We start from the raw sequence: 14052 nt of genomic DNA, 5'->3' as shown, positions 1-14052 counted from the left end.
TACAAACAACCTTTAACCAACCTTTATGTTTTCTAATACATATAATGCATTATAAATACATATATACATTTATAATACATATAATGTATTATGAAACATATATTTATGTATGTTGTAGATACATATATAATACATTATAAAATATAAAGGCTGGTAAAATATTGTAAATTAAAATTTTATAAAATGAGACATTTCAAACATACTTTGAAAGAAAAGCAGAAATAAAACTTTATGATTATCAATATCCATTGAAAGTGTTCCCAAGGATGGAGAACTAAAAAGGAGTTACTAGCAAATATGTATCTGTTGTGATTAAGAATGCAGAACTAAACTGCAATTTTAAAATCTAACTTAATAAATGTGTGACTTTGGGCAAATCAATTAATCTCTCATGCCTCTGTTTTCTCACCTATGAAAGGGGAGCAATAATATATCTAACAATATTGAGATGAGCTAGGATATTATCCATTATCAGTCAGCTCCACAAATTCAATGATTTACACAACAAATTTTACCTCTCATTCATACAAAACTTGCTTTAGGTTCATACAGATCTCCAGAGCAAGCCTTAATCTCTCAGTTGGCTCAAGATTTCAGGCTGTTTGAATCTTATACTACCTTCATATAAACAGGAGCCTCTATGCTATCACAGAGAAGGAGAAATCATGCAGACCCAAGCATTAGTTCTTGCTGGCTTCCACCTCTTATTAGATGACAATGCTGATTATTGCAAAGTAGGCAGGAAATAAAATAGAGATAAGGTTAACCTGAACTTTTAAAAATTATATCATTTAATTTTAGAACTAGAAAGGTCTCTAAAAATAATCCAGTCAAATCCCTCACTGTGCTTTGAATGTGTCACCCAAAGCTCATGTGTTGACAACTTAATACAAATGCAAGAGTCTTGGAAAGTGGGGCCTAAAAAGAGATGATTCAATCACGAGGGTTCTGCTCTCATGAGTGTACCCATTACCTCAGAAGTGGGTTAGTTGCAGAAGGTGGGCTTGTTATAAAAGTGAGACCATGTTCAGAGGCTCACACCTATAATCCCAACACCTTAGGAGGCCGAGGTGGGTGGATCACTTGAGGCCAGGAGTTTGAGACCAGCCTGGGCAACATAGTGAGACCTTGCCTCTAAAAAGTACAAAAAAAACATAACTGAGCATGGTTGCTCAAACCTGTAGTTCCAACTACTTGGAAGGCTGAGGCAGGAGAATCACTTGAGCCCAGGAGTTGGAGGCTTTAGTGAGCTATGATGGTGCCACTGCACTCCAACCTGGGTGACAGAGCAAGACCCTGGCTCTTTAAAAAAAAAAAAAAAAAAAGTGAGTTCAGCCTCCTCTTTCTCTCTCTCTCTCTTTCCCTCATGCTCTCTTGCCCTTCTACCTTCTACCATGGGATGATGCAGCAAGAAGGTCCTTGCAAGATGCTGGCACCTTGATATTGGATTTCCAAGCCTCCAGAACTATGAGAAATATGTTTTTCTTTATAAATTTCACAGTCTGTGCTATTCTGTTTTGGCAACACAAAATGGACTAAGACTCCTCTTTATTTTACAGACACAGAAACAGACACCCAGAGAAAGTACAAGAATTTTTGTCCTAGGATACCTATCCTGCAATAGCAGAGTCTAAAGTTAAATTCAGATATCTCTACTAGCTCTCTCCTGGCTGCAGTTCTACTACCAACCTTTGGAAATGTGCTAAACATTCTTGTTTCTTCTGTAATAGCCCAAAGAACAGTACAACATCGTGATTAAGTATCCCTTTTCCAAATTTATATTTAATGGAAAACCCATAAATGATAATAATAATAGGGGAAATGTTCTCAGACCTGAAATGGTACTACAGTAGCTATTATTAATTTCTATTCATTGTATATTAACAATCTGAGACTTATTGTCCAACCTAACTGAAAATGCAGGATTCAATACCATATGGAAGAATAATATTTTTGCAATGGCAAGGAAGAATAAGGTTTGTGAGAAGAGGCAGAATGGCATGTCACGGAACTTTGAAGTCTTCAAAAATAAGATTTGTTTTTCATCATGCTTTCTGAATCAACATTATTTTAAAATAAATGTACCCCCAACCTTTCCTACTCACACAGCCCTACACAGTCTATACTACCAGTAGGGAGAGCTAGAGTGCTGAGCTAGCTGTTACATGTGTTTTTTTTTTTGTTTCCATTTGCTGAGTGAGGGGGAAAATCAAACAATAAACATATCAAGATAAGTGAAATACCTGCTGTGTTTATTGAAGGGTGTGGCTGGTAATGACTACTGCAACCATTTTCTACTTGAACAGATTCAGATTCAAAATGATACTTCGGCTATTTCTAAAATGAAAAGAATGATTGCAGTCCTATTACTACTTCCAGTTATTAAATCATTATCATATCAACTGTTTCCTTTCCCTTCGCCTGTTTCCATTTAGACCTCCAGCACTATGTGGGAGAATGCAGCCATCTGGTCATGAGGCTGAGCTGAGAAGAATGCTGCCCTAAAGCACCCTGGGAAATGCTGGACCAGAAGTATTTCTGTTAGTTACTTCTTTGCTAAATCACGCATCTTGCAAAATTGACCATTCAGAGATACAACTATTGTATGTCCCAAATACTCTGGTTAAAAATGTAGGGTGATCTTCCTTTTAGGCCCTGTGTAATATCTTCGGACTTTATGGATACTTAGACATATCATTTATTCGAATGACAGCCTGCTTACTTGATGCCATTGACAGAAAATAAATAGTTATAAATAAATGTCTAAAGCTAGTGTGACTCTATCCAAAGATTCTGCATAATCCCATTTAGAGTAATGAGGACTATAATGACAATCTTAAGTACACTATTTTTTTTAAAAGAAATCTGATACATCTTACTCTTATACATGGGATTGATGATATCATTTTTCCAATGGATTATGAAGCAGGAAGTCTAGGTAAGAATAAAAGCAGTTCTTTAGTTACTGGAGTAGCTTAGACCTCTCACAGGTGATATTTGTAGTTCACATCAAGCATGAGCAAGTATTTGGACTAGTTTTACATGTTGAAACCAAAGGGGAAGCTTAGCAAGGACACCGTTTCTTGCTTTGAAAGAGGCAGTCTAAGATATACGTATATCATTTTGTTCACACACTGAACTCCCCTCCCTTTCTTTCCTGCTTCTCTCCTGCTTGGAGCTGACTCCTCCTTCCTGCAGCTCCGAGGATCACAGGCTGATTTCTTCAATCAGAACACAACGGTTCAGATGGGATTCTGTGCACAAGCTCCCTCTGACTGGCTCGCGCTTGCCCTCTCTCTCTCTCTCTCTCTCCACCTTCAAAGCTGAAACCTACCTGACAATCTCCTGCCTTTGAATCCAGCTCTGGAACCAGATGCATCATTTTACTGCTCTTAAAAGTGAACAGAGTTTGATTATCTCAAGCTACAAGCTGCTTTGCTTCATAAGAAGGACCCCAAAGGATCCAGACATCATTGGTTTTCAATGTACCTGAAGAGTTTGTTTTTGTTTCTTTGTTTTGTTTTGTTTTGGTTTTTTTTTTTTTTTTGGCTTTCTTCCCTGAAACTTGATGGTGGGAAGGAGTTTTTGCTTTGTTTTTAATTGGAATGTTGAAAAGTTGTTTGTTCGGGGTTTTATTTTTTTATGCTTGAAATGGAACCTAATTTTTAAATATAGCTTGAGTCAGATCTAAAGGAGACATGCCTGACCATTTCCTGCAGGACTGACCAGGAGAACATCTAGAGGGGAGCTTGGTAGGAGGAATGAAATCTGATTTGCAGCAACCGGTCTTTCTTTTGAGAAAATTATCAGACTCATTGATAAGGGAAATTAAATATTGACCAAGGACAATGTCTTTATTTCTCAGTAACTTATCAACAAATGACTCTAGCCTGTGGAAAGAGAATCATAATTCTACGGACCTTTTAAATCCGCCAGGAACTCTGAATATCTATCTTTTTTGCTTGACATGTCTCATGACTTTTGCAGCCTTGGTGGGCAGCATTTATTCACTAATTTCCCTGCTGACAATGCAGAACAGAACTGTTGTGTCCATGCTTGTGGCTTCCTGGTCTGTGGATGATCTCATGAGCGTCCTGTCGGTGACCATCTTCATGTTTTTGCAGTGGCCAAACGAGGTCCCCAGTTACTTCCAATTTCTGTGCACCACCTCTGCCTTATTGTATTTATGCCAGGGCCTCTCTAGCAACTTGAAGGCGACTCTCCTAGTCTCTTACAACTTTTATACGATGCACAGAGGTGTGGGGAGCCAGACAGCCTCCAGAAGATCGGGCCAGGTGCTCGGCGTGGCGCTAACCGTGTGGACAGCCAGTCTGCTGCTCTCGGCGCTCCCGCTGTGCGGCTGGGGCGCCTTCGTGCGCACGCCCTGGGGCTGCCTGGTGGACTGCTCCAGCTCCTACGTGCTGCTCCTCTCTACCGTGTACGCTTTGGCCTTCGGAATCCTCTTGGGCCTCTCAGTCCCTCTCACTCACCGATTGCTGTGTTCGGAGGAGCCGCCGAGACTCTACGCCAACTACCAGGAAATTACCCGTGGAGCTTCAATTCCTGGGACCCCTCCCACTGCGGGGAGAGTGGTTTCCCTGTCCCCAGAGGATGCTCCGGGCCCGAGTCTGCGGCGCTCTGGGGGATGCTCCTCGAGCTCGGACACCGTGTTCGGACCGGGTGCGCCCGCTGCCGCTGGGGCTGAAGCCTGCAGGCGTGAGAACCGGGGTACTCTCTATGGCACCAGGAGCTTCACCGTGACCGTAGCGCAGAAGCGCTTCGCTTTGATCCTAGCGCTTACAAAAGTCGTCCTTTGGCTGCCCATGATGGTAAAAGTGCAGTTGCTCACAAAGCGCGAGTGTGTGTGCCAGACAGTGTAAATGAATGTTGGGACCGGCGTCGCCGGTTTGGGGAGTCACCAAGAGACACAGTGAAGTCCGCTTCCAAGTGTATCTCGCTGGGTTTTAGAGATGCACTTAGAAGGCAGTTCCGGAGAGGGCTAGTTGGCTGCGAAACCTTTACTACTACATGCTTTTCCTTTCAAAAGTCAGGGGCGTGGGGATGGCTTTCCGTAGCGAGCGACTTAGTTTTCCATATCGGTGGTGGCCAAGGATATTGTCTCACACAGCAAAATCTGAGAGTATTCAGAAAAGGAGAGAGGGAATTAAAAGGTTTTTTCCCCCTCAACCTTCTGTCATCCCTTTCTCGCCGTTCCATTTCCGCCTAGTGAGGACGACGCCCATCTCCAGCAGGGCAGGATAGAGGGGAGGAGAGATCAGTTGTGGAGGGAGAAGACAGGGGACAAAACAGGTTTTTGTTCCTCCTTCCAGGAGGAAGCCGATTAAGAGGTGGCAGAGTGGCGCCCCGCTGTGACGAGCGCGCATGGGCGGAGGTGAGGGTCCAGGGAGGCGACAACGGCCATTCGGAGAATCAGATGCGGGTTTCACGGACGCCTGTTTCCCAGCTAGCGTCCTCCACGTTGTAGACTGTGTGCCTTTCTGGTGGAGTCTTGAATAGACAGCGGGCGCAGACCCGGCACTCAAAAGCTGAAACCCCTCCCAACCCTGGGGGTGCGCCCCGCCTTTCCCAGGAGCCCATCACCAAGGACAGGGAGCCAGCTCCGCAGCAGAGGTCCCCGCTGTCCATCAGGAGAAGGAACTGGAAAGGGAACTGAGGCAGCGTGTGTGGGAGAAGGCTTGAGAAGTATAAAGTATAATTTTAGGTTAGGTCTGAAGTTCTCTTGCCCTTGCAGATGCACATGGTGGTCCAGAACGTCGTGGGGTTTCAGAGCCTTCCCTTGGAGACATTCAGCTTTCTACTTACCCTGCTGGCCACCACTGTAACCCCAGTGTTTGTCTTGTCCAAACGCTGGACCCACTTGCCCTGTGGCTGCATCATCAACTGCAGGCAGAACGCATATGCAGTGGCATCCGATGGGGAAAAAAGTAAGTCCTCAACACTGCAGTGATTGGCAGAAATATGCATTCAGTGACTTTCAGAAAAGTGGTCTATTAACAAAGTTGCCTCAATAGGGGATGGAGAGTCCAAGGATAAATGTAAGTGGTAAATAGTGAGAAGAAATTATAATATGAAACAATCACTACAACAGTTTGGGGGTAGATTTTAAATGCAGCTGGTTTTGAAAAACCCCATGAAGTGCTTGTGGCACTGAATAATTATTTTAGGTAGAAAAAAAAAAGGAAAGACTAGAATTCATTCAGCACACCATGTCAACAAAGGCACTTAGATGATACATTCACCATAGTTCTTAGTCCAGAATAGAAAATATATTCCCCTCCCAAGTCTAGAATGAGATGCAGCAATGCTATAAGAAGCTTGCATTTGAAAAAGGATTATTAACCCTCTGAAAGGAGTTGAAAACTCATTACATTATAACATTATTATGCAATGGAACAGTAAAGAAATGCATTTTTGTTGTTTTACTGCTAGTATTCTTCCAGGGTTTTGGAAAGTTTTCAGAGTAAGGAATTAGAGTGCTTGAAAACAGTTCCAAAACAAATTGTAAGTGTAGGCCTCTCTCTCTCACACCCACACACACAGGCACACACACGCCCTGGTCCAAACATAAAAACAAACAAAACTCTCAGTTTCAAAAAAAAGACACAAGTGACAGTTTGTTATTATGTGTTCATGTATGAATCTAGCCAAGTTATTTACTTAAAGAAGATTCTGTGTTCTGAAGAGTACACCTAGAATGAGAGTAGAAAGCAGGGTCCCTTCCAGAACTCCCTACAGTGTAATTGTTCCCATATGCTAAGACAGGAAAAGTGTTGAGGAATGAGCTGTATATTTTGACTCTGCCAGGAAGAAAAAGGAGATTATTGTATTATTCCAGACAGAATATAGGATATTCTATCACTTAATAAATCTGAGAATGCATTAGTGTATGCTGCATTAACTGTCCTATTAATTGTCCTTTGCTCAGAGTATGCAAGTACATTATTCTTTAACAGAGATGAAGATTAAATAAAAACAGTCCATCTCAGGCTATTTTATTTAGGGTTGCAAAATCTAGAGGATATCAAAGTATACTCTGCAATCAATTCAACAACAAAGTTATTTTATATAATTAGCCATGAACTGGCCATTTTTCCTTTGTCATAGTGATGGCATTTAAAATTTAGAATGTCTAGATATTTTTCAAATGACAAGAAAATTTTTTATTGTTAAGAATGCCATTAAGTTTTATTAATAGTAGATGGCAGATGCATTTGTCTTCAAAATAACCTTAGAACTTATAATAATGATGTGTCTCTAAAGATTAATATCCAGAGCAACAGTGACAGAGAAAATTAATAATAAACCCTTATGAGCCACTTATAAAAACATAACTTAAAGGAAACAATTCACAAACCTCAAAACTCTAACATTCTAATAAATCTTAGCATTTTGCCACTAAACTAGTGAACTAGCCCAGTCTTACAACATCTAAAATTGTGAGAGGGATGAGTCTAGTGCCAGTGAAAATGAAAAGTCTTAATGAATTGGTTGAAGGCAGTCATTTTTAAAAGTGGGGACCACCCATCTCAGAGCTGAAAACAAAGCAAATAACAGACTTATTCTTGTAAATGACCTATGAAATATTCTGCTTTCTGTACTGCACAGACAGAAGAGTCTTACGGCAGGCTAGCAGAATCAACAGTCACACTCATATCACAGGTTTGAAATTAAAAATATGTCTTTCAAGATCAAAATAACATTTTTTTCTAAAATTACCATTGTTTTATTTGTGTTTATTTTAAAATCCCAAAGAAGGAATTGAAATATGAAGGCTTATGACAAAGAAGCATGGCTTCACAAATAAAACATTGTGAGAAACTTTAGTTTAAGACGCTTAATGTTCAAATGGCTCCATTTCCCTCTTATGATCCAGGCTGTGATATCAGAAAATTCTGACAATAACAATGATGTGTTTCTACTGTCTGAGCAGCCGCCATCAATTTTCCTATTGATAGTGTAACATAACAAAATTTTAAAACCCCAAAGGTAGCACATGCTTAGGTGGGCCAGGTGTTTGATCAGCTAGAGTATCCTAATTCTTCGATGATTCGAGTTTTATGTTTAAACTTTTTGTCCATAACAAACTAAGATTCCCTCTCTTTGCATCCTTTATCAGTCAGTGAACTTCAGAAGCAAGGGAGAGAAGATATTTTTTTCCTAACATTTATCATAGGTTAATGTTGAAGATGTAAATATAATTATACATCTCAACTTCACTAAATGGGAACTGAAAGATGTGCAACCAGAAAATGAATGTGAGCAGTGGAAAATAATTTGCAGAAATAATAATCCTCTCCTGTTTCCAACAAGAATCTGTACTACTAGTGTCTCAAAAGTGTTTTTGTTGTTGTTGTTGTTTTGTTTTTGTTTTTGTTTTTTCCTCAAATGATTTTAACATAGAGGTCTCAGGCGGTAGACATACTGGTTGGATATGGCTTTCAGACTCATTTTGTTTGCCTGACATGATTTTTTTTTAATTAAACAGCTAAATGTCAAACACATTGTATAAAAAACAGATTTTTGGTATTTTTTTTTGACAAAATGATAGTATCTGGTAAGTGACATTACTCTGAAGAATGATTTGTTTTTATAAGTTGATGTAATTACTCACATCTAAAATTATAATTGGCAAGATGTGATTAAAAGCAGAAGACTAGAGCTAATTCATGTTTTATCAAGGATTTTGGAAGAATAAGGATTTTGCTTTTAAGAACAAAAAATTATATTTATTTTTAAGATGTTTAGTATAAATTTCAAAAGATACTGGACAATATTCTGATGGCTTTTAAGTTTCGTGCAAAGTATTAATCAATGAAAGATCTCTGACTTTCACAGACACACACACGAAATACAAAAAAAGTTTTTAAAAAATCTCAACTATGTAATTTTTTTAGTGATATAAAAGTAGGAGTCAGGAACTGTAGCACTGTCAAGGCCTTCCTCCTATAAATAAATCAATATTACAAAGATACCATTTTTTTGAAATCATATTTTATTCAGCTAGCATCACTGAGTCAAGGCTAACCTAACAAGCCATTCCTATCACACCAAGCATGATTCTTACAGGTTGCTTCATTCATTCATTCATTCACTCATTCAATAAATAAATATTTATTAGGGAAAAAGTCACTATGTGTCTAGCACTGTGCTGCATGTTCAACAAGGAACAGAAATTCCCAACCCATGACCCATGAGCTGAATTTGGTTCAAAGATCTGGTTTTTAACCAATTTTTATAGTTACTTATAACTAATTTTAATTGTGGACTGAAATTTTAAGATCAAGATATTTTATATCAAGTCTATGAACCTGGTTTGTCTGAAAAATTAGAATTATTGACAACACAACCCCTAATCTCCCCACAACTGGCTGGAGCCAAGAATCCTCCTTTAGATGGAGGAAGAACTTTCCCATTTGCCTTTGTTAATAATTAATGTTACCTAACTGGCCCCATAGATACTTTTTATTTTATAATTTTGGTTCATTAAAAAAAAAGACCTAGTCTTTGCCCTCAAAGAACTTAAAAGTGATTAGTTTTGACTCTGATTCTCGTATTTTCTTCAACATAATTTTGATTATTAGCTATGTTGTTTCAATGTATTTTTATAGGGATTCACCCCCTTACAACCAGCCTCTCATCTTACATTGTCAACTTTATGATATTGTTATAACCTATTATCTCAAGTTAAGTATCTCAGGTACATTAGTTACTTCAGGCAGAATTTGCCATTTAAGTGATAAGTCACTAACAGGAAGTGTTTCCATTGATTATACTTCATAATTGTTGTATTTCCTCTGACTTAAAAACAGCACATTGTGTAACTCTGCTTCCATTAACATAATTCTTTCATGGGTCTGATCAGCAAGAAAGCAATTTCAAATAAAGGCAAATAACTCCAATTCTGAAAACAGCTAGCTTTAAATTCCTATCATTTTACCTGTAAGTAATCTTCAGTAGCTTTTGTCTGTCACCCCCTGTTTTCTCCAGTGTAAAATAGAATCAATAAGTTTTTTACTATGTAAGGTTGTTGGTGTGTTAAATGAGATAACCGACAAATGCAAAATGGCCTCAGAATGTTCTATCACATCATGGTCTCTTGATAATCCTCCCTTCTCTTCACAGCCTACCTTACACTGCCCCTTGTCCCTTGTGACATGGAGGTGAAGTCTCCTTTAACACATTTTGCACACTCCTTCAAAAACATTACTCATTTCTGCTTTATATATTTGAGATTACAATGTGCAACTAATAAAATTATAGTCATAGACATCAATTTTATCATGTTATATCACAAAATTGGGATTTTATGATAGCATTTGTTTTCTTAATGGCCTTGAAATGACAATTTGTCACTTTATATCTTTCTTGGAGAAAAATAGAAACCCATCAATAATTTAAACATCCTTTTAGTTCCTTCGCCTTTCACATTCTTAAAGCAAGTTAAACAGCATAACTTAATTTTACTTGACTATGTTACTAGAAAAGGTCAGTAAAAATATAAATGAGACAGTATATAAAATATGAACATCTGTTTCTACTTTTATTTCTTCTTTGGATCAAACTTGTTCTTGTTTGTGTTCTGGCTCAAACAACAATGAATGATACTAATAAATTCTATTTTTCAGTCAACAGAATTGGTTTATAAATCTTAGATTCTGAGAAACATTTCAGTAATAGAATCAGCGTATGAATGACACTAGGGTATATTGCAAAATGAATCAAATTTTACTTATTTTTTCCATAGAAAGATTATAGCTTTTCATATGTTTTTTCTGCCAAAGACAGCTAAATGTCTCAGTATAAAACACAGAGCTATCAAAGTAGAAAATTTGTTTGAAACAAACCATGATTTGACAGATAAAAGCAAAAACATTAAATTATATCTTGTCTACCACCTTGATATAATTTCATTCTTAATATATAAAACTTATCTAGCATTTAATCACATTCAACATAAAAATTGTATCACTTTCTGTCACTTTCTTGCTTTTTATTCTAAGACCTTGCATCACTCCACCAATAGTACTATAATTATTATATCATCATATTTCTCCTGATTTAAATCATAAAATGTTTTATGCATTCCTGCTAAACTCTTCTTGTAATAATCAGCTTTATAGACATTGTAAAGTGCTTCAATTTACAAAAAAATTAATCCATCTAATTTTTTACAGTTTGTTTCACATTTATTTGTATCAGAAATGTACGTGTTATTTTTTAAAATTTAAAAGCTGTTTTGCAGCATGGTCTAATTTTTAATGTATGCATTTATAGACATATAAATGACAAAAAATTATATACCAAAATATTTAAAGAAGTTATATTTATTGGTAGTATTCTTAGCTGAATAACTCACATAATATTAAGGCTACTTAATAATTTCTAGCAAAATAAAATTAATAAATAATATATCTTATCCCAAAATACAAGGAAATGTGCGAAATAATTGCTAGACTAAGAAAAGCTAAAACAATGTATTGGAGAATTTCCTAATGTATAGCTAAGTTTTTGTTATGTAAGGCTTCTTTAGAGACTGAAAGAGTTTTTAAGATTGTATATATTTCAAGACCCTCATTGTGTAAAATGAGAAAAATTAGGCACAGGGTGATAAGATAATTTTGTGAGGCACAATTTCTTTGCATAATTGACAAAAAGTAAATGAAGATAGTTTTAAAATTTATAATAATCAGTTGAATGCACTTTCTATTTTTATTTGCTATATATATCCAATGTTGTTTTTATCTACTTACTAGCCATAAACTGTTGTTTTTATTTTTACTCAGTCAAGAGAAAAGGCTTTGAATTCAATCTATCATTCCAAAAAAGTTATGGGATTTATAAAATAGCACATGAAGATTACTATGATGATGATGAAAATTCCATATTCTATCACAACCTGATGAACTCTGAGTGTGAAACTGCAAAAGACCCTCAGAGAGACAACCGTAGCATCTTCAACGTTATAAATGTAGAAATCAGCACCACACCCTCTCTGGACAGCTCCACACAAAGAGGCATCAACAAATGCACAAATACTGATATTACAGAAGCTAAACAGGATTCCAACAACAAAAAGGGTGCGTTTTCTGACAAAACAGGAGGTGATAGTAACTATGAAGAAACTACCTTTTTTGAAGGGCCAGAAAGAAGATTGTCTCATGAAGAGTGTCAGAAACCAGATCTTTCAGACTGGGAGTGGTGTAGGAGTAAATCAGAAAGAACCCCTCGTCAGGTACAGTAAAAGTCGTTCTTGCTGTTAAATTAAAAGTGATACTAAATATGATAGTCATGAAAAATATTATCAGGTGTTTATTTTATTCAATCAAGTCCAACATTAACTTCACTTGCCTCAATTAATTTCCATGATATTTAATTTTATTTCAAAGTTTATTTTGAAGGACTTTTTAATTCTTTTAATCAGTTTAAAATCTATACATTTTATAATAGGAAGAGTTAAACAGGCTCTTTAAGAAGGGTAGGGCATTCTTTTTTAACCTCAAGTAACCTGCATAAATTCAGATTAGATTCTCAGAACTCATGGTTCAAATTAATTTAATTTGTAGATTTCATTTTTCCCTCCTCCATTCCAAAGGTATCTCTTAAGTCTCCAAGGGAAGTTTTATTTTTTCATGTAAAGGCAAATATTTACACAACTAGCAGTGAGAAGTGTTGTTCTGTTGAAACTATATTAAGTAGCTTGTCTATCAGTCTTACTAGAACTAATCCCTCCAGTACCCAGCAGAAAAAAATTATTCCAGAATATATTCTCGTGAGCATTTGCAAGCCCTTATGAATGTTCCATCTCCTTAAATATGGAAGAATGGTTTTATAATATTTTATAAAACTAAAAGAATTTGCACTTGAATTTCTCATCCTTTCCTAGATTTCAGCCTTCCTAAAATGGTGAGGGATCCTTCTTACTTATTGAAATGGCAGTGTGGTACTTATATGAGATTTTTTCTTTCCCCAAGCTCTCATATGTGATAATTAAGTTGCCCTTGCTTTCCATCTATTGATTTCCTAGGAAAAAGGAGTCTTTTTTCTACATGAGTTAATGGAAATCAGAATCTACATGCACCTAATCTCTGGAATCGAAAGCATTATTTTAGAAATACACTGCTACGAATAATGTATTCATTGATCAAAAGTATGATCATATAACACCAACTATAAATATAAGCAGAATAAATTTGAGATTTTCTTTATTCTCACTGATTAAATAAAACTACTAGTCTCCTGACACCATTGTTTTAAAAGTGAGTTGAATAGTAAAATAAGGTGTATAAAATATATTATAAGAAGAGACAATTGTGCATATTGTTTAGAGATTAGAAATCAAAGGAAAATATCACTAAATATTTGTTATAAATTAAATAATACAGTAAAAGTTAGAGGCCAAAGAACACAATGCTCCATATGTTTAGAAAAAATGTGTTTCCCTAGCTAAGAGGGGAATTCCAAAATTTTCATCGCAAATTTGCTCCTGAATAATCTAAACCTCTTAGTCTTGCACTTAGAAATTGTTAAGTTATATTCATAATGAAGCGCGTTTGTGTGTGTGCGTGTGTGTGTGTGTGTGTGTGCATCCCAATAACTCGTAACTACCTTCTGTGCTAGTCACCTATATCATCCTCGTGATTACCCCTTACGGATTACAGCTATCTTGAATCTTACTCATATTTTTTGTTGTATTCTTCTATCACAAGTGCATGGATTTCTAACATACTATATTGTTTAGCTTTGCTAATTTTGAGCCTTCTAAAGATGGTATCATGCTATATATAGTCTTCTGGGGCCTACTTTTGTTCATTTAACGTTACTAAGTAGCTTAATTTTCTTATTTATTTCATCAAAACCGTGGGAATTATTATGTAAAATACCACAACTTAATGCCCTCATTTAAAAGCCTTGGTTATAGTTTGGAAAGTAGAGTCAAATAACTATAACTAGAAATGTGAAAGAATCAGACACTGCTTGCACATAAGTACATTGTCCTGGGAGAATGATGAAGAACAACTTACCCACAATCTT

The 14052-nt window shown here is 36.6% G+C and overlaps 1 protein-coding gene across 1 annotated transcript in view; it reads left to right on the top strand.

Annotated features, from left to right (window-relative positions):
* The first annotated feature begins 3561 nt into the window (after positions 1–3561).
* Positions 3562–14052, top strand: part of GPR149 (G protein-coupled receptor 149) — a 95776-nt gene continuing 85285 nt past the window's right edge. Inside the window, exons 1-3 of the mRNA XM_063620267.1 lie at positions 3562–4829; positions 5753–5945; positions 11805–12253. Of these exons, the coding sequence (XP_063476337.1) occupies positions 3849–4829; positions 5753–5945; positions 11805–12253 (1623 nt within the window). The 5' untranslated portion in view covers positions 3562–3848. The remainder of the gene's footprint in view (positions 4830–5752; positions 5946–11804; positions 12254–14052) is intronic.

This window comes from Symphalangus syndactylus, chromosome 17 (assembly GCF_028878055.3).
Source record: "Symphalangus syndactylus isolate Jambi chromosome 17, NHGRI_mSymSyn1-v2.1_pri, whole genome shotgun sequence".
Lineage (NCBI taxonomy): Eukaryota > Metazoa > Chordata > Mammalia > Primates > Hylobatidae > Symphalangus > Symphalangus syndactylus.
The sequence above is the reverse complement of the archived record's forward strand: the minus strand, read 5'-3'. Positions and strand labels throughout refer to the sequence as shown.